We start from the raw sequence: 27,406 nt of genomic DNA, 5'->3' as shown, positions 1-27,406 counted from the left end.
CGTGAAGTACCTGCTTATGGAATGTTCATGGAATCTGAAGCGTTAGTACAAACCTATTTCCATAGATTAAAAAGTAAAAGATGTAAAAGAAAAGAAAATAATAATTCTGAAATTAAAGACTCGGGATACTTAGGCCAGCAGCCTGTCTGTAAGTATAAAACAGAAATCCAGCCAATAAATAACAGGCCCAAAGTGAGTAAATTTGGTATTTGTTAAATAGCATACTGAATATCTCAGTTACAAGTAATGAAGAGTCATGATCAAGGACTCAAAGAAATAAATTAGAAATGAAACAGTAACACACGTATGTATTTTTTCATTTTACAGCTTCATCTCCTAAAGAGGATAATCAAAATCTAGCTGGTTTGTTTGTTTTTTAAAAGTTAGGAAGAATCATAGATGCTAAGGAACTTTACTAATGCTGGTTTTAATACAATGACCAAATTTGTAATTATGCTGGTCAATTATCAGAGGTTTACATAAAGAAATTTCACATAACACTTGTGTGTGTCCAAGAACTTTGTTTGCAGGGAGAGGCACAGAATTTGGGTCAAGATTTGCATATTAAAAATCTCTCCTAGATGTCTGTAGTAATCACCACAAAAAATTTTATAACCCCAGAGATATCTGCAAAAGATGAATGACTAACAAGTATAAAAAATTAACTTGGGTCTTTGCAATTACGACACCTATACTATTGATAAGGCACCCTATTTTCCTAAGGAAACCTAGGTTTGCTGATGTTTACATAATTCCATAATCTCTCTCTTGATTCTTTCCAGTACAGTGCAATTTCATTACCTCTATGGTTACTGTAAAAGGACCAAGTACAATTTTAGAAACAATGCTGGAGCTAACTTTCAGTAACGAGATTTATTTTTGTCCCCTTCTAACCCCTTTTATTTCAAGACATCACTGTTCCAAAAGAAAAGACTAGCCAACTCCACTATTTGTTGCTTCTAAGCCAATTTACAGTAATTTGAACAAGAAAGCATTAATCCTGATTTAAGAATATATTTGACTCAAAACATACTATTCTATTTGTTCAAATTTCCTGGCATGACACATCTGTGATAATTCCGACAAGAAATGAAACCTGAAGACATATAGGAAGATTAAAAAAATTCAGCTAGGGACAGAGGAAGCTAAAACTTCCTATCTTCTTATTTAAGGTCTGCCTTTTCTTAAGCTACTTTTAAGTCAGAAAAATACAGAAGTGGCCAAGAGGAGTATTGGCCAAGACGGACCATTCTGTGCACTTCCAAGCTTTTTTTCTACGTATCTTACTAGACTGACAAAAGCTGCTTTTGGCTTCAATTTTAACAAGCAATGGGAGTGATTTACTGCCACAATGAACATTCAAAAAGTAAAATTCAAAAGCACTTGGAAGTATAGTATAGGACCAAATTTTAACCAGGGTTTAAGTCTACAAACATTAACAAGGATTTTGCTACTAATAATCTAAACAGAATTTTTATTTTCTTTTAACCATTTCATTACTCATTTAAAGATCCCTAACACCCTGACTAAGATCAACTTAATGATGTTAACCAAGATGAACTTAATATATTTTGGTACGTAACCCATGGTTATGTAACACTGTTCGGAAAAATGCGACAACAAACATAAGCACAACATGAAAACTTCCTGAGAATGGGGGGCTGCTCTGCCACAGCGCTCACCTCAATTAACTCAATTTAAAGAATTCTGAGGACAAATAAAAAAAATTTAAAACCACCTTTCTCTGTTAGATGAATCAGTCTTTAGAGCCAGAACTTCATATTTTAAGATGATCTTTTAATATATAAGCATGGATGGATCCTAACTATTAAACTAGTATTTTTGTTAGTCTCAATTAAAATGACAATAGCAAGATGTCAAAGGATCAGGAATGACATGTGGCAATAAATTTAAATCAACTCAACTTCTCATGCCCACTACTAACACATTTTAATACAATACCTGCTGAAATGAGTCCTCAAATAATGTTTTTCTGCTCACTGTAATCTTTATGTGTTGTGGCATTGCCAGTTGCTGAAATGAAATTTTTTAGAAGTGAAGTGTACAATCACTTAAAGATTCTAATACTGAGTTTGGACTGTTATTTGTTGTATACATTATTTTAAGAGGTACAGTTGAATTTCGCCAATCCATATAAAAACCCCAGTAATCAAGATAATTGCATTGTAATCACTCCACGAACAAATTGCTTCCAATACTGGTATCTACAATGAGGTATACATGCCTCCAGATCCTGCTTAGAACGGGTTCAAATACTGTACTCTTACAAGACATCAGAAAACATTAAGATCAATAACATATTCTGAGTCAGCAAGGCTTTCTACCCCAGGATTTAATAAAAAATTTGAAAATCTAGGTTATTTCTGCACAAAATTCAAAGTGAAAAATTAGGCTAGTTTCTCCGCTATTTTTCAAAGGATAATTCATTGACTCTTGAAAACTTCTGAAACATTTAAACCTAAGACTTTTTTCTACACACCAAGGTACTTAATCTTTTGATATACACAGAGTTTAGAGGACCAAGACTCTGACACACTGGAATTTGATATTACGTTAGAGCATGGTAACATGCACCACAGTATATTCTTCAATGTTTAGACATGCATGTTCTGTGTCAAATGCCCTGCATTTTCTTCCAAAAGTAGGTATCTGTTCAGAAAGTAGATCTTGTATTAACTATAAAAACACTGTGCCTCCATATATTCCCTTATTAACAGCAGAAAGAAAACACTATTCTGAAACCTACCACTTAAAAAAAAAAGTAGCTAAATTAATGTTTTCCTTTATTCTAAAGTTTTAAAGCCATAGTTTACCTAGCTTTAAAGCTTACATTAGTTTATTCAAGTCCTGTAGTTACTCCCTCCTAATTTAACTCATCTTTAACCTTAGAGTAGTTTGATTACCTGTACATGCAAAGCACTGAGAGTTCATTTAAAGCATGTAAGCAAAAACCAAAAATGCAAGCAAATATTCTCAAGAAATGAAATCATACCTGACACCAGAATCTGAAATAATGGACCTTTGCCTTGAAATCACGCACATAAGCTATCTGGGGTCCATTGTCTCTGGAACCAAAGGAGAAAAAAAGAAAATTAATTTCAAAAGTAGTTTTGTAATTTAAGTAAAAGCCTGGAAATGTATTAGTTACGTAGCTGTATGGCTTAGTTGGAATCTAGTTGGAAGATTCTTATTCAGATTTTTTGATTCTGGGGTTTAATTTTCTTGTTTTTAAACTAAAAAAAAAAAAATCTTCCTTTGCAAATTGTGGAGGGCATACACAGTACTTTTTAAACAGTACCTGATTATTAACTGCCAAAAAGATTCTAACAGTAAAGATGGGATGAGATTCCACTAATTTAAGTTGGGAGTTAATTCTGGTTTTAACTCCATTCTGGTTCCTAAAAATCAAAGAGTAAGGGTTGAGTGTACTTTTAAAAAGACTGACCAGTAACTGGAAGGAAGGGATCCGGTCATCAACAGTACTGATGAGGCTCCTCCATTACCCTCAAATCTTATAAACTACTTGGCAAGAAGGATTCTAAAGTGTTCAAAACACTGCCTTCTTCAGGGACAGTTATCAGTGGATGAAAAAAACCCAGAAAATTAAGAAGCATTACTACATGTAAAACTTTCTGCATAAAACAGGTACAAAGAGGGAAAAATAACTTTCAAAAATGATGTGTGCTAAACTGTGCTTTTGAAAATTTAGTATCATGTTACAGAGCACTTACAGAGCAGACTTGCCGGTGCGAGGATCTATGTATGTAGTGGTTCTCCTATTGTGATCCACAAAATATGGAATGCCATCCACAGTAAATCGCATTTCCCAGCCCTCTGGTAAAGGTTTCTCATTTAATTGACTACGGATACAAGGAAATACACGTAACTGATCAACTTAACACATTAAGTCAATTGAACAATACCTGAGACAGTAAAAATTTTGGCAGATCTAGAAAAACTATGGATTGAGAAACTTTCCATTCAGCATTTATTCTGCATTTTTTTCCTCATAAATTTTCATGTCAGCTCTCAATTAGACCAAAATGACTGTTTAAATAAACATCAGCTTATCTGGTTGCACTACCTGGAATAACGACAAATAAAAACTTAAGGGAAAAATGTATGTAAGGTCTATCAATACTTCCTCCACTTAACAGAATTTTATATTCTATTAGGTTTTTACTTGAAAACTGACATAGTTTTAATAAATAGCTTTTAGTACCTCATGTATAAATCACAGCAGACAAAAAAGTTTCAGAATGACAAAAATAAATGAAAATACTGATCTTGTATAATTTTTTGACAACTTCCAACTCAATTTGGATATACACAAAAATCTCAAGATATTTGGAAGACCTGAGTAGTATCAGTGCTCTCATAGTGACTTCCCTCCACAGAACTACACTGTAGGACCATGTTCCTAACTGTTAAGGCAGCACATTTGGTTGTTGGTTGTATTAAGAGTAATAGTGTTCTCCACAGTCAGCTGCTGCAGACATGACTGCAGTAGAAAAGTTGTCACCTCTGGCTAGAGCTATCACCCCTCCACATGTACTGGGCTATTGCCCTCCTCCTCCTTCTCTATGAAGGACAGATGGAAGTTGCTTCACCAAACGGAAATTTTCAGCTGAAACAGGAAGGCCTGGGATGGAAGAGCCTTCACCCTCCATCTCCTGCCTACATACCCTACCCTCAAAAAGTCAGAGTGATCAGATCCTAAAATTAACAATACTCCATTACTTCTAATAGTGCCTCAAGTTTTCTTTTTCTAAAAGGTGTGAGGAGGGGTGCTGCAGTTTTTCAAGTCTGTCTTCTTTCTGTCTCTTAGCTATTAACTGTCTAGGATCCTCTGCACTATCCCATCACCGTATGGAAGAAATCCCTCCCTCCCCCAATGATACAAATGTTTAGACATGTGTGTCTAATTAAAAAGAGAATAGGAGCTGTTCTGGGGAATGAACTTACTGTTGTTGACCAAGACTTTCCTGGTAATTGTATTTTTACTAAGTAATATTTTGAAAGTTTCCATTTTAGCTAGTACCTTTTAATATTTTAACAGGCTGTCTGAAGTTTTGTGTAGGACAGTCCATGTTTCAGCTGTGGGCAGCATTTCCTAGCTCACTACTTTGTTACCTTTTCATTCTAGACTTACATGAAGATGCAACTGATTTCTTACCCTTGACTCCTGGGATCTTCCCACTGAGTGATTCGTGTGTTGTGATTGACAAAATACACTCTGCCATTGCTGTCAGTTCTCTTTTCTGAAAAGATGCAAAAGGAAAAAAAACTCAGTACCTGCTTAATGTATTGCTGAGACTACATCAAATAAAATAAATAAAATCAGTCGACACCCTCTGCCGCAGCCTCTGCTATCTTCAGGTTTCTCTGTATCAACTTTGACTCAACATCTTTCCACTGTCATTGACATTATTCCTTAATAGGCTGTTGACAAACAGGAACCTGTCTTAATACTACTGACTGCTAATAGTCAGATGAAACTGCACCATCACCTCCCTCAGGGAAAAACTGTACTTAATGCTGTTCATAGGCAAGTTCTTTGTATCTCAGTTCTTACCCTGAAATGTTCAGGTATCTCTACCTGCACTACTTATACCAACAATCCTGATCACAAAAGAGATTCTGGGCATCGTAACAACAACATAAACATTTGCGTGAAGGAAGTAGCTCACCACAGGAGATTGACCTTCACTAGATCTACTGGCCTACCGTTTACACTTCTTAAAAAGGTTTTTCAGTATTTTGCAAGTTAAAAATTTATATAGATTAAAATACTAATGAAGTTCAAATTTCCATATTACGATCCTTTACCATGCTATTTATTTTTCAATTGTAGGAAAAAATTAATTGGAAGAAAGAAAAAACGTAAGCTGTTTTCTCCACAGGAAATTCCAGTTGCTTTGATTATTATGACATACCTTACAAGCAATATAGACAGTAAACACAAAATAGGTAACAGATGCATACACAAGGATCAAGAAAGTACAGGGGCTTCATATTCAAGTTATGAGCAGGGAATAAAAAATGATCAATGCAGTTTCCAAGAAAATACATTTATATTTTCTCTCAGATAGTTTAGTGTATAACCATGACTGAACAAAGCTTATGATAAATTCCCCAGCTTGGTCTTCTGTACCATTCTGCAGCCTTTCATACAATTTTTATTTAGCTTTGCAAGAGAAATACAGAATATAGAATACAAATTATAAAAAACAGGCCAAAATCTCACTACCACAGGTAAAAAGCTTCAGTTTACAAGAGAAGTCTGGAAGTAGACACTTGTCTATTGATAGCAGAATTCAACATGAGGTGGAAACTCAGTTTTGTTGTTTCCTGGGCAATGCCAGCCTAAAGAACTTTCTTTGAATTTTTATATATGTAACGCAAGAAAGCACAAGTGTGAGGAATGATTTTACAACATGAAATTGCATCAATACCAGAACTAAAAATGCAAATAGTTATGTTTGAAACAGACAAGCCAAAAACCCAGGTCTAACTTTGCCAAGTAATTACTTGCTTTAAAATTACACAATCCTGAGAACTTTGCCTATGTGTCATTAAACTTGATTTCTTATATCCACTTGATAGTCACACTAGAAATTAGTTTTACACTTACATTTTTGTACACACCCCTCCCAATTATATTAATTGTAAGTTGTTAACCCTGTAAAGTACAAAACCAAATTTATACCAGGGAGAGGGGCAAGTCAAGAAGTGGTTAGTTGTCATTATAAAAAATACTTTTCAGACCAACAAAACTCTCCAAGAATCAGCTTGGAGAGGGAATTTGGCAGTCTGATTTAGAGGGGATTTGGAGTCTGATTTGTCAGGAATGAGATGGTGGGTAGGGAATCCTGCCTAATGAAAGTAGTTAAAAAAGGATCACAGTGTGAAAGAAGCTATTATGATAGTTACAGGGAGTAAAACAGAATACTTTACAGTTTCTAATCTACTTTGAAACTGCACATCCTTGTTGGGACTCTGCTTTAACAGCACATTTGATTAGATTTAATTTTAAAATATTTTTAATCCACATTTTCATTTTAAAAAGCTAGCCTAGAACAGCTGACAAAATTTGGCAGAAGTATAATTTAATGTTTAATTACATTGCACTAAAAACCACTTTCAAGTCAGTCTTACCCCATCCATGTGGCAGAGGCCCAAGAGGATCAAACTCTTTGTTCTGTGTGGATGAAAAGTCCTGGTTCTGCAAGTCACACAAACAAATGGTACATTAATGACTAGTCATTTGCTTTCCAGATGTTCTACCATAGCCATCATGAATTACTGAAGTAAATGCATTTTTGTTGATGTTACATATAAGCAAAGATGCCAACAATTTATTTTTCTCCACAGAGAATGCCTATTTTACAGACCTTGGCATACTTAATTAACTACAATGCCAAGAAAATAATTATTCTTTGTTTAGTCCCCCTGCCTACGCAGAAGGGAAATTAGTACAGCAGCACCCAAAACAATCAGAAAGCAAACCACTTAATTCCTGCATTCAGTTCAGTTCTCCCTACCACCATTTATGAGGTCCATTTTTATTCTCTACACATACAGCTAATTTAGAACCTACACTATTCCTGATAAAACTAGTAGCATGCATTGGAGTTATCTAAAGTCTACTATTCATCAAAGGTAAACAATGGATTTAAAACTCTGGAAGGATATTTTTAGTTTCCCTGCATTATTTCATTTTACCAAGATCAGACATATATGTACTGTGAGCTTGCTTGCCTTCCAGGTCTTTGGCCAAGTGACACAATACAAATAAACCAGTTATTTGTTTTGAACCAATGACTTTTATCAATATTGTCCATAAATTTTATGAAGGAACACCACCAGCTGACAACCATCACACTGCATGTGCTGCCTGCAGTCACTGCAAGGACATGAACACATACAAAGATAATAGATTATCATAAAATAAACCATAACAAACTCTGGTATCTTATGGAGAAAAGTCACCCACAAACATGCCCAAAACCCAAATACATATATGCTTTCAATACGCAGAAAAGACTAATGGGTTGAAAATTTGAAAAATATACCTCTCTTACTTAACCTTTATAGTCATCATTGTATTACTTACCCCATATATAAATCTCTGATTAAACTGCTGCATAGCTCCTTGAAGCTGACTGCGCTGAAGCTGCCACTGCTCATAATTTCGGACAGACTCTAATGTTGGTCTTTGCCACGTTGTTGTTCTAGTGAAGTGGTCGACATAATAAATTCTCCCCATGTTGTCAACTCGTCGCTCCCAGCTTTTAGAAAAATTATAAGCAACCGTTCTCAATAGCAGACAATTTTAAGGGCTCAGAAGCACTTTTACACAAACAGGCAGTAAGTTGGAAGTAGGTACAAAGTACGGGCTCACAGCAGACTTTTTTTTCTCCTTTTACACTCCACAAAAACTACGCAAGAGCTAAAATTGTCTGAGGAGAAGCACTTTTACTTTGCTGTATATTACACCAAGTCAGACTCATTCCATTTACTGTACTTCCAGGATTTTTTGAAACAGTTTAAGAGATACACAAAGCACTGTCAATACTATACTGTCATTACTGCATTTATCCCATTGAATCCATAAATCTGCTGGTTTCTCTTAAAAATACAGCAAAAACCCTGACAGTGTGGGCTGCATAATGCAAGATTTCCTCACACTCTGGCAGAAAAGGAAGGTGTGAACATTGGGTTTTGGTTTAGTTTGTTTGGTTTGGATTTGGATTTTTACTATTTTCAGTTAATACAAAATCAGTACTATTTACAGAACTTGAATGAAAACACTACCATTCTGAATAAGTTTAAGTAATACACTGCTCAATCCTCTCAGGGTTCAAAATAGATTATGACAGGTGGGTTCCCTTTACGAGACTCTCTGCCAGGTTTTGTTCTTTAATATCAATTTCTCTTTACTATCCCACATTTTTACTTTGTAATTCTGTATAGTGTGTGAACCACTTCAGTATGAAGTCCAAGAGAATAATTCTTATGTTTTCCTTATATTTTTTTAAAAACTAAGAAAGATAGCACAAATGCTGTAAGAAAGATAGCACTGCTTTCATGTAGAGACTAACATCACTGGCTGTTCTGATGCTATCAGGTGGAAAAGCCTAATTACCAAAGCTGTTTTATAAGAGCATAATAAATTAGCAGATGGGAACCCTGAGACAAGATCAGAGGACTGCAAACAGTAACCTCAGGATAAAGAGGTAACCAAGGGCATTCTTGCTTAAACTGATAGTTACCTCAATCCCTAAATACTTTTCTGTGGGTTTGGTTCTTTTTACAGTTGGGGGTGTCTACTGTCTTTAACTTTAATCTGTTACTCAGTAAAGATGCACTTCCTTCATCTTTGACAGCAAATTCAGATTCCATTATTTTTGGCATTCAACTGTTTTCCATACTATGTACTATGCATTTTTGTGGAGCTCCTTGGAGACAACCTGGAGCAACTGTTTGTTAGCACTGGGTTCACATTCCTGTTTACAAACATGCTTTCTAGCTTTAGTAAATGGCCAGTCAATTTCTGAAAAGTCCAGACATATCTTAGACAATCACATGACTTATCCTGGCTCACCTTGGAGGAAGAGGTTCTGGCCGATCCCACGTTGTTCTTTTTTCAACATGATCTACATAGTATACTCGACCATGTTGGTCTACTCTTTGCTCCCAACTGAAAATAAAACACTATTTTTATTTTCCTCCAGATCAAACTACTCCAACCATTCATCCACTATATAAAGATGAGAAACGCTTGTTTTCATAAAATGCTTATTTCTAAACAAAAGGCTTGAAACAGACTTGGTTCACAAGATGCACCAAAATGCTGTACAATATACAGTGGTGCCATGTTCATATTGGCAGTAATTCTACGTCAACTAGAATACAAAAAATGGTCGACATGACCACCTTCAGTTTCTGGGAAACTGAAGCTAAAATACATGCCTACGCATACAATTTTAGCAAGCAAGAAAGCAAGGTTTTGTATTCAGTATCAAGTATATCAATAACCTGTTGAACAGAATCATCTGTAGAGCATAATCCATTTTGAGTAACAATTTAATTTGAACCCTCAAAATATGCAAATTTTGTGAAGATCACATATACACAGAATTCATCTTAAGGGCACTAGCAACACATTTTCTGCATATACTGCACCTGGGATACTGACTCACCCCTGTATGTGCATCAAGTGTAACCTTGCTGGTGTTCCCCAGGGCTCAGTATTGGGTCCAGTTCTGTTTGATATCTTTATCAATAATCTGGACAAGCGGACCAGGTGCACCCTCAGTAAATTTGCAGATGACACCAAGTTGGGTGGGAGTGTTGATCTGCCTGAGGGTAGAAAGGGTCTACAGAGGGATCTGGACAGGTTGGATCAATGGGATGAGACCAACTGTATGAGGTTCAACAAGACCACGTGCCGAGTCCTGCACTGGGGTCACAACAACCTCACACAATGCTACAGGTTTGGGGCAGAGTGGCTGGAAAGCTGCCGAGCAGAAAAGGACCTAGGGGGGGTTGGTCAACAGCCAGCTGAATGTGAGCCAGCAGTGTGCCCAGGTGGCCAAGAAGGCCAATGGCATCCTGGCTTGTGTCACAACTAGTGAGGCCAGCAGGGACAGAGAAGTGATTGTCTCCCTGTACTTGGCACTGGTGAGGCCGCACCTCAAATACTGTGTTCAGTTTTGGGCCCCTCACTACAAGAAAGACATTGAGGTGCTGGAGTGGATCCAGAGAAGAGCAACGAAGCTGGCAAAGGATCAAGAGCACAAGTCTTATGAGGAGCAGCTGAGGGAACTGGGGTTGTTTAGTCTGGAGAAAAGGAGGCTGAGGGGAGACCTTATTGCTCTGGTTGTAGCAAGGTGGGTGTCAGTCTCTTCTCCTAAGTAGCAAGTGAAAGGACAAGAGGAAATGGCCTCAAGTTGCACCAGGGGACGTTTAGATTGGATATCAGAAAAAATTTCTTCATGGAAAGTGTTGTCAAGCATTGGAACAGGCTGCCCAGGGAAGCGGTTGAGTCACCATCCCTGGAGGTATTTAAAAGACGTGTAGATGTGGTGCTTCGGGACATGGCTTAGTGGTGGACTTGGCAGTGTTGGGTTAATGGTTGGACTCGATGATCTTAAAGGTTTTTTCCAACCTAAACAATTCTATGATCACAGGAAAAAAACCATGCTAATTTCCCATTTCTGTTGAAATCAAAATGGTAAAGCAACAACCAATGTTTTCAAGACTGCTTTTATGTTTCATAGATGTTCTGTGAGTAAGCAAAGTAATTCAGACCTCTCCTACCTTTTGGTTCAACTGCCTGCAAATTAAGGCAGATATTTCACCAATTACACCATTCACATTGGGAAGCTTTTGCCTTCCCTCACTCAAAGAGTCCAGATCCCCCCCCCCCCCTTTTTTTTTTAAGTTTACAATCTAAATGAGAGCTTTGAGGCAACAGACCAACCATCTGGCAAATTCCACACGTGCCTGATACACAACAGTGTGCCCCCACTACTTCTAGGAGCTGCAGTATAAAGTCCAAAACTTCCAGACATATCGCAGATAATGTATTGCAGTAGCGGGTTTTCTTCTACTTACCTATACCAATATTTTACTACCTAACTTCATTCTAATTTGAAGACAGCAAGCTGTCACACTATTTAAAACTTCTATGTTTCACTGACACGGGAATGTATAACAAGTATCAAAAATAAAGTTTCTTAGAAAAGAATAAACCATGCTTGAAGGCCTACCAGACAAAATAGTTATGAAAATCTCCAAATTAGTATGGGGGGGATTTTTGTTATGCAGCTTTGTTACACCTACTATAAGTGAAATAAAGTAAAACCAGAAATGTCAGCACAGAAAAAAAAAAGTCATTAAACTCATACCCAGGTGGAAGAGGACCTTGACTGACTGTAGTAAGTGCCTGAGGTGGAGGATTTACTGGCTGGACTTGTCTTGATACTGGAGGTGTGGTGAGTGCAGCAGTTGCAGGAGCTGTGGTTGCAGCTGTTGCCCCCTCAGGGCTCTGTTCTGAAGATGTATGTGCAGCTGTACCTGCCAGTGATCCTGCACTGGCCCCATCATTTTCTGTAGATGTGGATGAAGGACCATTTACACTTGCTATGATGTCAGAGATACCAAAGACAGAACAAAAAATCCTTTAATTGATATTTATCATCAATCTGTTTTAGAAGTTGTAAATCACAAAAGTAAACATGCAAGAACTGGTATTTCCAAGTGCACACATCCAGTCACATTTTACAGCTTACACAAAAACTAAAAAGCAATTTTGTCTCTCTTTTTAAAAATGCTTTAACCCAAGAACTGCCATTAATGGCACAATTTTGATATTTCTGACAGAATAAATCATGTTTACCAAAACAAGTTGTCTGCATTCTGTAAACACTGAACAATTATAAACAAAAAAACTACTTTCTTGCATTGATGAGTTAATTATTTCCCATTTATTGTTTGAAGTAATAATTGAAGATAACAAGCATAAAACTTTCAAGAAGAGATCTGACATTGCATGGAAAGAAATTATTGGAATGGGAGGGGAATACATATATTCTTTAAATGTTTTCATTTTTTTCTGAATGCTATTTGCTGGGTGGGATTAAAAGTTATATACAACCCCAGCCTTATTACTGAACTACACTGGATTAATCTTTTTAAGTAATTACTGTATCGCTGTTTCCCATCCAGACTCAGCATTTATCAATTGTAATAATGAGACTATTGAAACAGCTTGCAGTGTATGCAGGTAAAAGTAGTTACCCTAAAAACATTAACTAACTATTAAGGACTACTTGTCTTAAAGCATTCATTACTCTCTTGCACTGAAATGGATAGGCTTTTTTTTTATTTTATCTGATTATTTAAAAACTACAAAACTTTAAGTCCTGCTATTTCAGAGAATTTAACTAGAACTGTAGAAACAAATAACTAGTATTTCAAACCCCAGTATTATCAACTTGAGACAGTTCTGTGAGTCCTTCAGTAGACTTCATCTCAAGCCTCAAACTGAGTGGATGTCTTAGTGCAACAGCAGCATTCACTTGTATTCTTTTGGTCCCAGCTCCACTCTATGTGGCAGCATCATTACAATCATTACTTAACAGACATGGAAGCAAGAAATTTCTAATAATATGAACAACGGTTAAACAACATGTACTGAATGCAAGCTAGAAAATAATCCTGCAGAAGTTATTTGCCAAAGAATTTACCATGAAAAAAGGTAGTTAAAAATCAGCATCAGAAACAACTGTGTTCATTCAAAGATTATGTGGCTTTGAAATGAATGCCAGGCCCTAGATTACATACCAGCTACTGAAGCAGGTCTCCGGGGGGTGGGTGGAGGTGGTCTAGAAGGCCTGGGAGGTCTAGAAGGTTTGCAGTTTCCATTTGTGAGTAATGGAGAATCACTGCCATTAACAGTCTTGTTTTCATTGGGAGGAGCATCTTCACAGCTTTCAAGGTCATTGGAGTTAGTCCTTTTGCAGGAAAAGACAGAAAGCAGAAGTGTTCTGATAGTGTATGGATGACATTAAACTTTGCAGAAGACACTAGAATGTAACGGTTATGACTAGGTGAGATTCTTACATTCATAATAATTATAAAAACCTATACATCTGTGTAAACATATTAAGAGTTTATCTCCTGAGGTCCATGAAACCTCAACTGATGAAAAGGCTGTGAAATAGTTATATATAACATCTGTCACTGAAACCTCCTCTTTCATTTCCCGACTCGATACACCTGCCTTTAGGCCCAGGCTCGGGATTTTGCTATTCAGCTATTTCTGCCCATGAATTCCACTTGTCTCTAATGAGATGGAAAGCTGACTAAGACCTGAGAACAAGTCTGTGTGCATTTGTTCCACTGGGCTAGCATATGCTCAGAACACAAATGCTTCAAATTTTTAGAAAACTTAATTACACATACACCAATTTTTCCCCTAAACTCAATTCTGGAAAGGGCTGGAAACTTTAGGACTAAGAGTTAAAGTTTTGACAAACAGCTATGAATATAAGCTTCTCAACTTTACAAGAATTAAGGAACTAAATAGCAGTACTCACCCATTCCGTACTGTTCAGTTATACCTAGCAGTGTATTATCCTGATATATTTGTAGCTCCTTAAGCAGAGTTACAGGTATCTATAGCTTTATTTCTAATATAAGTATTTCTAAATAAAGACTGTCAACTAAGATTCTAGTGGATTGGCAGGTGAAGTACACAGGCCATCAGTAATAAAACCACAGGTTACTGTTTCAGTCCAGTACCTCTGAAGTTACACTCATTTAGATGTACACAAAATAAAAAGTGATAGGCAAGCTTAAGTAAATCACAAGTCATGAAGGATCAAGGAGAATTGTGTACGTTTGACCTCAATATCACCGCCAAACACACTTTTGCTCTATACCAGGTGTGGTGCATGTAATTCATACCATACCACACCACCCCTAGGTAAATGACTATGAAAGTGTGTACAAATCATCAGTGATCCAAAGCTGGTAAGAGCTATAGCCTGGGTTTTCCTCAGTTCCAGAAAGCATACTGCTGCTGTTTGAACATTAGTCATAAGTGTAACCTTTTATCTTTAGTGATTCGACCAGTTGGCTTAAGGTATAACAATGCATATCAAAACATTATTATACATGTAACAATATGCTAGACATATTCCAGATGATTTACATGATCCTCAAAACGAACCTTTAATAAACACCAAAAACCCCACCAGTTGGTACTAAAAATCAGATATTATTACTATCATTACTGTACTATTACACTATCAGGCATTCTGAATACCCAGGCATGGAAACATTCTTCTGAGCATGAAAAGGAAACAGAACAAAAATAAACTTTCATGGGAAGACTTTAGACAATATAGGTAAGGGAGTTATGATCCATTAAAAAAATAGTGAAATTTAACTTAGGTACTCCAGATGTCATCCAAGAATGCTGTGCATTGTACAGATCCTTAAAATACTTGTAGTACTGGGAACTGAAGTGGCATGGTGCTCATTGCAGGTTAATCCACCATCAAGTATGGTCACACTTTTACCCTACCAAGCAGCAGGGTACATAATCCAATACTGACCTTAAAACACTGCAACTGCTAGACAGCTTTTGGTATCTTCTTAACAAAGCTAAATATAATTCTGATACCTCCACGCTATAAAGTGAAAGAAACACTTTAAAAATAACTAGTGCCATTTACTCACCAGTGGGATTTTTTTAAAGTTTTTTTTATTTTACTTTGGTTAATCATTGGGAGAAAGATGAGGACATGAAGGGGGAAAAAAACCCAAAAGATCAGATATGGAGGCAAACTGAAGCTAGGCGATGGAGCTCATATGGAAAACAATTTAATATGTGAATGTGCAACAGTATAGTAGTTTTGTTTAGGACATGCTCAGATCTCAGCGGATACTGTTGTAGGGCATACTCAGAAACTTTTCAATTGTCTTCTTTATAAAACATACAATTCCTCTTCCAAAATGGCAAACACTAAAATGCAGTATAAAAAATGAGGAAAAAAGTCTTACCGTGTATCATTCCTTACTTTGGAGCTATCATTCTGCGTAGGACCTTAAATATCAGAAAGAAAAAGACAATGGAAGTATAAGCAACATTCTGAACCACTTCCAACAAAAGTAGTAGTCTTTAATACTCAAATTTCTTTCAAATCTGGAGGTGATGCACTATGTGCTCCTTATCTACTGTCTTATTTCAAACTGTATACATTTTGCATGTCTGTCTGTGTATACATTTTTTTTAAGCCACTGCCACAGAGTAATATTTTCACCTTAAGAAAGATATAACAGGATATCATTTGACTGTATGAATATTCTCAAACACACACAGTTAAATAACACAGTCTCGTGTCTTTGTAGCAGTATCAGTGTTCTCCATTCTTCAAGTGGACCTGGCTTTTCATGTTCACTCCCTTTTCAATGATGACAGGTAGAGCAGGAAGGGCAACAACTTCTCTAAAATCTTCTCTCTAGTTGGCTAGCAAGCAACCACAGGGGCTTTGTTTTCTGGGGCTCTCTAGCCCGGACCCTTCCCTTTCTCTGTAAATTTTTTAGCATAAAGGCATTCAAGCAGGTACAAAATATGGCTGCACTCCAAACAGAATTATAGCAGCTCAGCCTAGATTTGCAAATGTTTTGCGACTGCTTATTCAGCCAGCTTGGAAATATTTGCCTTTTGTGCCAGCATTTGCAATACTTGACTACGCAGCATAGAAATGCTCATTCATGTAGACAGCACAAATACTTTATTTCCATAGAATTAAACAAATGTCATTAAGAAAGAAATCAGTTATCAATTCTGATGGCAACTATGTACAGATCTAAACCAAAGACAAGATGTAGTCATGTAAAAGGCTTATGATAATGTGCTGTTAGTGGGCTGTGCACGGAACTGATTTTAATCCCAGAAATAGAAATCTTAACTTAAAAAGCTACTTGATAAACATTGTATTTGCCTGCAAGTACCTTTAGCCTGTACAATAAGAACGTGTTGGACTACTTTAAGTCTTTCCTTAAGTGCTACAGTCCCCTGATTACCTGGGAACTCTCTGCTGAACATCTGACTTGGTCTGTCAATGTCTGTCTTTACTGTCAAGCCCAAAACTCTATTTAGTTCTTGTTCCATGCAGGTAGCATGCCTTTTTCTACTTGCTAACACCTTTTCCTCTGTAGGTGAATTTGAGGAAATAGAAGAAAGCATAGATGAAAACCAAGTATTGAATAAGAGGGAAATTTGTTACTTTCATTACATATTTCTATCAACATAACTGCTCTACAAGCCCCACACGATCCCAGTATCTGGCTTTTATTTACAAAAAAATCCCACACCATCAGATCATGTAATTGATCCTTTTAACAAGATGCAAAGAAATATGGACTAAAAGCTTTAAGAAATAATGGTTACAAAGCTAGCGTGTTAATTCAGTTTTCCTATACTTACATGAAATCTCAAAGCAACTTCTTCTAGTCCTTTAAAAAAAAAATAAATCCAGAAGCCTAAAAATTGCCAATTAACTGTCTAGCTAGTTGCTACAGCAGACAGTCTCTCCAATGCTGTCTTCTGGAGGAATAACCTCTTATTCTCTACTCTGCAACGTACAATACCCTCAAAAATGCTCTGTTGCCTGTCCTGCACCAATGAAATTAAAACCCCTTACTTTTTATTTTAGTGTAATTACACATCTTACGTGTATTCAAGATTTTCAGTTAAAAATCATACTAGTTATCTGAAACTGAAGACACCAACTAAACAGAATAGTGGATCCCTCTCTGCAGCACTCCACAGGGAACAAAATCTATGAAAACATTTAAATGAGATATTTCAAGAAAAACAAATATAAACCAATGTCTCCTAGAGAGCAGAATACTTATGATGATGAGATGAAACTTATTTTATATTATTTTCTCTTTATGATGTTATTAAACATTTAGGGAAGCTAGAGGCTTTCATTAAAGTTTGGGATTGCTAGATATAAACTAGCAAAGCCCAGAAAATAAAGATGTTAATGTTATTTTCATTACAGTAAGGCTGGAAAATCTTCACTGTGGACTATGACTCTACCTCAAATAAAAATGCATGAGTCCTGGTCTCTACAAACAGTCAGTTATAGAAACCACTGTTATTAAGATTATTGTGTTAAAGCTTCCAGAAAAAGCAACTGTGTATACCAGATATATGTAGAGGGCACATTTGAACTGAAAGGTACTTACTTCTTGTACTTGAAGCATCACCGTTGGTTAGGAGCTCAGGATCTACCTGCATTCCATCTAGACAGACAGACAAATCTCCTACCACTTCTGCTGGTTCTCTGTCACCAACTAGATGCAATGTCACCACTACCTGCTCAACTGAAAAAGTATGGAAATGAATCAGAGTTTATCTTACTACATGACAAAAACCTGCATTTTATTCAAGGAGCCAATTATAGACTGTAGTGATCAAGGGAAAAAACCAAACCAAAACAAACCCCAGAACCCTCTGTCTCTCCATAATTTTTTCTTTTGTGTGGTAAAATTAATCTTTTCTGGATGTCAGTAAAAAGTTATTATTTCTAGAAAAAGGGGAAAACTGGAGCATAAGCTTGTTGCTGCCTAAAGAAAGGATTATCATTACAGCAGACTGAGTCTCACATTTCTGCCCACATTTGTGCAGCAATTAATATACCTGTCCTTGAAACCCTAGAGTTAGGGAATGCAATTCACCTTATTCTTCATACAGAGCAGATATCAATTCCATCTTCTGATTAAAATACTTCACATTTATCTAATGACATCAGGATTCACATTTAGAATGTGAAGATTTTGCATCACATCCCCAGACCAAAAGTATTTTCAGGGTAAATAACTGTTTTTCAATGGAACAGAACTGTAAATAAGCATTCTTGATGAAATGGTCTGAAACAAAATCCAATGAATTACAGCAGGGTATCTGCTATATGTAGCTACCCAAGGTAATTTTCACCCAGATTCAGCAGGACAGTAACATTCTGTCAGTAGAACAAGCTTATTACACCACAATCAACATGCTGCATTTACAATGCCCACATCTGAAAGTCCAGAATAAAACACTTCTTTAAAGCACAGAACGTAAGTATGACAGCACAAAGCTATATGGTGTAGCAACATAAACTCTCTAACAGGTGTGTAGAATTTCTCGTTCAAGCTTCACAAGATGCACATACTGCCTAAAGGCCAACTAGTTCTAAGATGCATTAAATAATATATCCCTATAACACTATTTAGAACAAAAATAACTTTACACATTTCCTGGTCTAGCACCAGAAACATCAGAGTCGTCATTTTTAAGCTATATAAAAGGAAACACTCTTTCCTTTAATCAGGTTTTCCCTCTTGCATATACTAGCAAAGGGAAAAATACCATGTTTTCATTGACACCATAGCAGACTGTATATAATGAAAAAAGATTACACTGAAAAAGTAGGAGGAAGCTCATAAATGCAATCTGTAGCAAAAAAAGGAATTAAGGGCCATCTACAGAGCTGCACACTGCACTCATTAACAGACAAATTCCTGACAAATTCTGCAACATCCCAAGGTATCGTTAATCCTATACTTACGTTTCATACTGTTTGATTTCAAAGTCTCATGAATATCCAGAGCTGCGCTTCCTAGAAGGACATCAGATTTTAATGTTTGGTGGCTCCAGACTCGAAAGTTTAATTTACTTACAGGAGTGACAATTCTGAAAAGAAAAAGTTGAGCAACATGTAAGGTCATTTTTTGGCAGGGAAAGTGGGTGAACTGAGCACTCCAACTCTCACTTAAAATTACTTCAAAACAAAGTAATAATCGTGGTAACATCAAACCATTTCTAATTATCACATTCTAGTATGCAGTCACCTTTATATGTCATGTAAATGAAGACTGTTGCAAGACTGTTCACTGACTGAGTACATTTTTTACTATTACTATTTTAAGGGAAATATCTATAGAAAAACTACCAGCTCAATTAGCATCTGAGTGTAACCAGGATTAGGAAAAAAAAAAGACTGATTCTTGCAGGTTCACATTTCATGAGCGTTCAGCATTTATGTACCTTGATGTGAGAATTTTTCACAGAGCAGGAAGACAGCAAATTTGCCTTCTGAAGAGGTTATCAGAAAATTTTAGGACAACCCATCAAAAGAGAAGTACTCAAATACTAAAAATTATCTCAAGTATTTTTAGAAGATGACTGTTCCCCTAATAAACTGGTACATACTTATACTATGACAAAGCAGCAGGAATATATACAAAATTATATTTAACATTTTACCAGTATACTTCTGGCTTCACAATGCATTTACTGAGAACAGAAGAACACACTACATCTTCCATGGCTTAACAATTCAAAAACTTTCCTCACCATGTCCAGGAGTAGGAGGTATTTACTTCTACAGTGTGCTAATTTGGAGAATTGGTTCCAGGTTTACTACCAGAAAAGTCCCTTATGGACCCAACTATCACAACAGTTTCTCTTAATTCCAAATCAAGTAATTCAAAGAATTATTCAACTATTTACTTATATTCCCTTTTCACTTCCCTGAGGCTTTTCTTAATTTTTTACTTGTTTCAGTGACACAAAAATCTGAACTTGATTCAAAGCATGGTGCTACAACCTGGAAAGATGCCTTCCAGAGAGCAGGCACAGTACCAAATGGTACCAACCGTAAGCCCCTATGTAGTCCAAACAAGAGCCAAAGTTCTCTCTGAAAAAGCTTGTGGCCTGGTAAGGTCATGAACCACAATACTGTAGCCTCTGCCAAACACACAGACAGCTTGAATTTGTCAACTTGTGGCAGAGAAGGTACATCTCTGCTCCTAGAAAAGCCGTCAGCAGAATCACTCCCTAGACCTGAAAGCTCTTCATCAAGGATTACCTATGCAGTAAGACCTTCCACTCCCAGATCTATGCCAGCGGTTATGTGCTGGGAGAGCCCCTTACTGGAGAAGAAACACATGCAAACAGAAATATTTTCTGCCAGAGTAGTTAGTCTTCCTCCCTCTAGCTCCAAAATAAGCTGAATCAAACCATGCTCATTTCAAAATTACTAAATCTCACCGAACATTTTGCAGCAAGATGATGACAGCTGAGATAACGCATGCAATCAGGCAAATCTTGGAGAATAAAGGAACTCTCCCAGTGATAAGAAAAAACTAAAAGCCTAGATTTTTCTTTTTCCTTCTTAAAAGTATTATGACAACAGCAGAAAAATGAGAGTCACAAAATAGCTGATACTACAATTAAGAACGGACTCACAAAACTTTTTTTTCCGGAAAGCTGCTCTTAGAGGTAAAATATTCACCTGCCTCCCCACGCTCCCTTGAGTTTTGAGAAGCCTTACACAGAGAAACAAATTTACGTCACTATCAGTTGCTGACATTGTATGAACATGTTTCTGTTTTTTCTGAAAATTCCTAACAGCAACTCCAAAGTAATTTTTAACACTGATATTCTTTCTCTATAGGGAACATTCTAACATTTATATATTTTAAAATTATTTTAATTGTGAGAAACAGATATTACAAATGACTATTTTCAGCGGGTAATTTCACTTGTATATGGTTGATAAGTCCAGACTTCTACAGTCAGGCGATCCCTTCAGAATATGCAGCTCCAGCTAACAGACTGCTTGTTAGAAGAGGAACCCATGGTCCATATCCATTCGCTGAAGCCATTACACTTTTCCTTTTTATTCTGAATCTGAACGTAAGGAGCTGTGTCAAAATATTTCCTGAAAAACAATTAACTTACTCCACTAAGTTCCACACAGCATTAGTGTAATCTTCAATTAAGTTGATATGCATTGGGTGTTTCTGTTTGGTGCTTACTGAACAAGAGCAAAAATTGCCCATGTATTATTGTGTAGACTTGCACAGCGCAAGCCACAAACATTTCAAGTAAAAAAAAAAAAAGAAATAAGGCAGACTTTAAAAGCTGAAAGAAGAATCTGCTCTTGCACATTGATATGCATGTAAAGCACACAGTTTTCTTTTTCTTAAAATAATTCTTTGAAGTGGAAAGTAATGTAAATAGTAATAACTAAAACTTCATAATAATCTGAATTACAAGAACAGAACAGGCACAAAAAAGGTTTTCATCAGGCAGGAATGTTCGAGGTGCCCCAAGAATAATAATCTAGAATTTAAGTATAAGCAAATGTGCAAGCACAAGACTGACCTTTATCCCTGTGTTCCATCTGGCATATTCTTAAGTGAAAACTAAATTTCATAGAAGATGCAGATAATTTTTTTCCTGTGCTTTATGCTTCCTATCATCTCACAACACAAATACTGGGCAAAGCAAAAATCAACAGCTCTGTTCATCTTGAATCTAATGTTAGTTTTGTACTCTGAAGGCACAAGCTAATCAGGAATTTTGTACTTGTGATTGAATTTAGATGCGTGCAAGACAGCGCTCACTACCTGTGCTATGGCATGGTACACAACAAAGCTGTACACAAAGAACAGCTATGCTTTTCAGCCACAGTATTTCAGAAACACTGTAACCTTAAATGTGACAACAAAAACATCTATGGGACTCTCAGTTTTAATATCAAATTACCTTGTTTTCCTTACTAACTCATAGAATTAAAGCTCCTTTGATACACCACATACATTAATAAAGAATATTTTCCTTCATGAGCACTGGGTCCTTTCCATAGGACATAATGCAATAGTCTGTAAATATATATTCCAGACTGTAGTGCATTTGCTCCAAAAATTACACAAATACCTTCAAATCATGTAACACTGAATGCTTTGCTTAAAATAAAAACATAACCCTTAAGTCCACTGTCAATTGCATTAATTTAGCTCAAATAAATTGGAAACAAAACCATCAAACCTACACTGTAAGATGCTGCTTCCACTTTGGACTATTTGTATTGTTGCATTTTTCTGTCTTCTTTGACTGTCCATCTACTGAGACTTCCACATATGGGCTAGGTCCAAACCATTTATTTTTTTCTTTTAGTTTGGCTGAAATAACTGTTAAGAAAAAGAAAAATAATTATTTACTCAGTAAGATTTCAACTGCAAATAATATTTTTCAGTTGTGTGCTTCAATATTCAAGTATTATGTCACTGATACCTGACAATAATGCTCAAGGAAAAACATACATTAGATGGACAAAAATGCTCTTGCATTCCAGATCATTTTATACAATGTTATAGCTCACACAAATGCCTAAAACATGCAACAGTACTTCCATAATTTCAGACACTATAATTAATAATGATCAGTATAAGATCCACAAAAGCATTTAGGTGTTGAAAGTAGCAAATATCCTCTATAACCTCCTCCAGTCTATAACCAGCCAAGAAAATTCCTGGAGTTTATTACACTTGCTTGTTAAAACACCCAAAACATGATCTGTCTCATTAAAGAATCATGTAAAACTGTCACCACTTGTGGTGAGAAGAACACCATTAAGAAAAAGAACTTTGTGTTATGTTTTCTGTATCGAAGAAAGCTTACAGAAAAGCTAAAGGCAAACTGAATTCCAAGAACTACCTACTGTGCTAGAAACAACAAAACCCGAACAGGACTTGCAGCTCCAGAGCTTTAATTGGGTGTGTGTGTGTGTGAGGTGGTTTAGTTTTTCGGTTGGTTGGTTTTGGGTTTTTGTGGTGGTTGTTTGTTTTGTTTTGTGGTTGGTTTTTTCCCCCCCCAAACATTCAACATCATTGACTGCAACACTCCTGTCTTGCTGAACACTGGCCTCCGTTTAGCCAAAGCAGCATGCATGTGCATTAGTGGATGCTAAACTCACCAAACAGTACTTAACACAAAAATATTAACATTTCTAATTGGCCAGAGAACTCCACTCTAACAAATAACAACTTGGTCTCCTGTGTTTTCGTCACCCACCTCAGCTGCACTACATCCTTAAAAAAAAGATGAGTAATTCAAGCCCATATGGCTAATCTACCTAGATTCCCTTTATAGTCTATGCTCCTTTAGAGATTTAGAGAAGTAGCTTAGTATAAACTGCTCTGAACTGCTCCCAAGGGAAACTCTTTCTCTCTATATTACAGACATCCTACAGAAATTAATTTCAGTCAGCTAACATTAATTTTCATAAATAGCTCCCCTTCCCCTCATGTCTCCAGTACTTCTGTACTACAGCATCTCATGCCTCAACATCACTAGCTATCTCAAAGGCATCAAGACCTACTTAGAGGCAGCACAAATCAGCAGTCATGTACCTACTTTCAAGGTTCTTACTTACCCAGACAACGTGAAAGTTCATTTAAAACTAATGAAGACAGCAGAATGGGGAGGTGAGGGTAGGGCAGGTGGGGGGTGCTGTTCATGCAAATGTCTACAAAAAGGTAATGCCTGCTCGCACAGGAAATTGCTTGCAGACTGTGGCTGAACTTCTACAGAAATTAACAACCATTCAAACTTCTTAATAGTCTCAATTCTAAACACTGAATCATTTCTTCAACTTCACTTTCTTTATGCTAGTCAGAGGCCTTTAACGGAGCGAGCCTTTGACAGCAATCACCACTCCAGCCCTCAGCTCTGCTCTGCAGAGCCATGTGCGGATGTACCTCCGCCCAAACCTCTTCAATTTTTCTCTCCAATATCAACCTGTAGGGACCAAGATTTCTCTTCATCTCATGGCCTACTGAGAAAAAACAAGCTTGTAACCCCAGTGTGACAGCTAGAACCAGTATAACTTACCGAGTTCCAACCTCCTTTCTAGTCTAAAGCTTTCATATCTATTTTTGACAATTCTTTTCATCCCCTCAACATCAACATTGTGAAACTTCTGCATATACCCACAGATCTTCCACTCTGATGGGGCAAACTTTACCCTTGATGCTTCTAAACATATTCCTGCATACAATCACAGATCTCCCACTCCCAGGCTTCAAGCTTTTATGCTTCAGTAAAATTTGTCAGAGAGCAAAAGTGAGGAAAACTTGGTAATTAAGTTTCAACAGCTGCGCTGTGGGTGGGGCACTACAAAAAGTGAAGCATGTCATGTAAAACCATTCCTATGCAATCTACAGGTGCTCAATTACAGTAATATGCTCACCAACACTTTTATTAAAGCTCCTTTACAATGGTGGCCATAAAAACATGTAACAATGGAGAAGCAGTAAGTCAAATTTAATGAAGAGCAGTTCAGATTCACTTAGCTTGAGATGTAAAAAGACTGTCAGGAGAAGGTGTTAGATTTGGTATTATGTCAAATGTTAGTAACTGAAAGCAGTATCACAATACATTATTGCATTTCAGAGAGGACTGTTCTGTACAATTTACTTAACAGCATTCAAAAAGAACTATTCCTTCCATTTTTTACACAAATTATCATTTCAAAATACATTTTAGATAAAATCTTGAATAAAATAGCTATATTTCTGCCAAGTAATAATGGCATAACACCACCAGTCTTACTGTGTGACTTCTCTTGGGTTATGTAAAATTCAAACTTCCTGAAATGCAACATACTAGTAACTTCCAGTTAATTGTGGGAAAAACACTTTCACATTTCTATCCAGAAAAGATATATCCTTTCAGAAGTCTTACCGGTGATTTGCAGCTGTGATTTCATGGAAAACCCACTGGATGGTCCTGATCTGGACCCACTGCCAGCCATAATACGGGCTGGATCTTGAATCTGGATAAAGAGACAATATAAACATTAGAATCCTCAGAAACTCAAAAACTGAATCATCTTTTCTTTTGACATGTAGATTCATCATACTGCAAACTAAACCACCACACTTGTTTTCTTTCTAGTTCCTTTCCATTTCCCCAAAGTACAGAAAATTTTTTACAAAAGGAATTAGTCTCTACTATACAATCTGTAAATAATCATGTCCTAGGCAAAACAGGTCTTTTGATTTTGTCCCTTTAATTTGCCAATTAACCAAGAGTGAACAATGTTCTAATCGCAAAGTTTGCTGTACCTCTTATGTCTGAAAATATCTGCCTGTTCTGATGTTGTAAGTCCTGGGTAAGAAGTTTATCTTCCTATGTCAAGTATTACTTGGAAAAAAAAGGAAAAAGAAAACCACAATTCACAAGCATACAAAAAAGGCTGAAAATGAATTATTAAAAAGTGAATTTCAAATTCAGAGAAACCTGCTTCTGTATATCTTTCATTTTCACTTGGTCAGATCAAACCTACAGACAGAGGCTGTAAATCTCCAAAGTGTTGATACATCACTTCTGAAAAAGGGTAAGACAACCTTCATTTACGGTCCAACCTTCCTTCTTACACACCTCAGTCCTCAAACCTGTGCTAGACTGATCCTCCCAGCACCAAAGCAAGCAGGTACTCCTATTATTCTTTGAACTTTAATCAGTTCAGTGACTGGTTTTGGGGGCCAGGGGGGAGAAAGTGGACAATATGCACCACATAGTTTTGATATTAACAGACAGAAATGAAATAGTGTGCTATTATATTAAAAATAGACATCACTTTGGAAATACTCAGATATCCTTGCCTCCTCTTAATTTTTAAAACACATTTTCAGCTCAACATCCCTTACCAACTACACTAGATATACATCAATAAGTCCTCTACAGCAGATTACCCACTGGAAAATGAATGGGTTATCGCAGACTCCGAATTATCTGCTGGATACAACTTCCAGACTACTTACTGCGATACCTCTTCATGCCATGTTCCCTCCTTTGTGCCATTTCCTCACTGTCTTCTGTGGTCACAACCTACTGCAAAACCATTCATCCACCTGTACATCTCTCTTTGGGCTCCCACATGTTGTGAAGCTCAGCTACTGGAGCCAAGGGGTTGGCTTATCAGCACCTGCACATCTCCCAGCCCACTGCTGCACATCTTTGGTCAGCCACCAAATCTGAACCCCAAAGCAGATCAATGATCATGTGCCAGCTCTCAGGTCATCTTCTGTACACATTATTTCCAAAAAGGAAAGTAACATGTTAGCTTAAGCTGCTGATAATCTGTATCTTGAGTACAGAAAGCTGTATGTATGAATTTACCAACTGATAACAGCACAAGCAGTCTAAACAAGTGCATGTCTTATGCTCTGCATGCCATGCAAAACAGAACTTGTAAAAGGAGACCTCATCTGAGTAACGCAACTTTCTTTTTAGAGGCTGCAATCTGAAGCAAAAATCTGTATACTGTGACAATTACTGTGAAACTGATAATTCCACAGGTATTTTGAATGTGGTAAAATGGGAGGTTCTTGCACCCTACAGCTTGCTGATGCGAGTGTTAACTACTGGAGAATATGACACTACCAAAAAAAGTACTAATGACTTGCTTGAATAGTATACAGTTTATTACTGGAGTCCAGTACTGTTAATTACTAGATTCCAGACACAAATCACACAAATCTAAATCCTGCTAGAGTGAAAAAGCTTTTAATATAAGTATTTAAAAAGCAGTCTAAATTTAAAAGATTTGGAGGACAATTCTTAATTCTGAGCCTGTGATTAGTTTTATCAAACTCACTAGGTATCCTTTACACTTTAAGGAAGCTGCTGAATAGCTTCTAGACCAATACAGACATACCAGACAGCCTAAAGAGTTTGCATTTACAGAAGAGATTCTATTTTCCGCTCGGAGAGATGACACTGCACATAATACAAATGCAATTACTGAAGGCGATAATTTTCAACTGAAGTCATACAGTAAGCACATATGGCATACAACACTCATTCAGAAGCACATGTTAAAGCTAACTGTAATTTCTAAGCCTGAAAAATACACTCATTAAAAGGATTTTATTAATATTTGATCATTTTCACTGAAAATATGCAGCAAAAATTCTAGCAGCTTAATCACATCTGAAATGACTGTCCTGCAAA

At 36.7% G+C, this 27,406-nt stretch overlaps 1 protein-coding gene across 4 annotated transcripts in view; it reads right to left on the bottom strand.

The window, feature by feature from the left end:
- The window catches only part of ITCH (itchy E3 ubiquitin protein ligase), a 65,432-nt gene that overhangs the window by 13,992 nt on the left and 24,034 nt on the right, over nucleotides 1-27,406 (bottom strand). For 2 of the 4 annotated variants that reach the window (XR_012631467.1, XM_074888609.1), the window contains exons 2-15: nucleotides 25,133-25,223; nucleotides 22,440-22,578; nucleotides 19,167-19,291; nucleotides 17,800-17,937; nucleotides 15,601-15,643; nucleotides 13,375-13,544; nucleotides 11,937-12,171; nucleotides 9,629-9,724; nucleotides 8,138-8,312; nucleotides 7,180-7,246; nucleotides 5,198-5,282; nucleotides 3,753-3,881; nucleotides 3,014-3,086; nucleotides 1,963-2,034 (exon numbers count right to left, since the gene is read on the bottom strand). Coding sequence is in view for 3 of the 4 variants with exons in the window: in XM_074888609.1 (XP_074744710.1) it covers nucleotides 1,963-2,034; nucleotides 3,014-3,086; nucleotides 3,753-3,881; nucleotides 5,198-5,282; nucleotides 7,180-7,246; nucleotides 8,138-8,312; nucleotides 9,629-9,724; nucleotides 11,937-12,171; nucleotides 13,375-13,544; nucleotides 15,601-15,643; nucleotides 17,800-17,937; nucleotides 19,167-19,291; nucleotides 22,440-22,578; nucleotides 25,133-25,202 (1,617 nt within the window). In the remaining variant the exon portion in view is untranslated. The remainder of the gene's footprint in view (nucleotides 1-1,962; nucleotides 2,035-3,013; nucleotides 3,087-3,752; nucleotides 3,882-5,197; nucleotides 5,283-7,179; nucleotides 7,247-8,137; nucleotides 8,313-9,628; nucleotides 9,725-11,936; nucleotides 12,172-13,374; nucleotides 13,545-15,600; nucleotides 15,644-17,799; nucleotides 17,938-19,166; nucleotides 19,292-22,439; nucleotides 22,579-25,132; nucleotides 25,224-27,406) is intronic. The other 2 variants (XM_074888610.1, XM_074888611.1) reach the window with 2 other exon arrangements.

Source organism: Strix uralensis, chromosome 18 (genome assembly GCF_047716275.1).
Source record: "Strix uralensis isolate ZFMK-TIS-50842 chromosome 18, bStrUra1, whole genome shotgun sequence".
Lineage (NCBI taxonomy): Eukaryota > Metazoa > Chordata > Aves > Strigiformes > Strigidae > Strix > Strix uralensis.
This window is presented reverse-complemented; position numbering and strand designations above follow the sequence as displayed.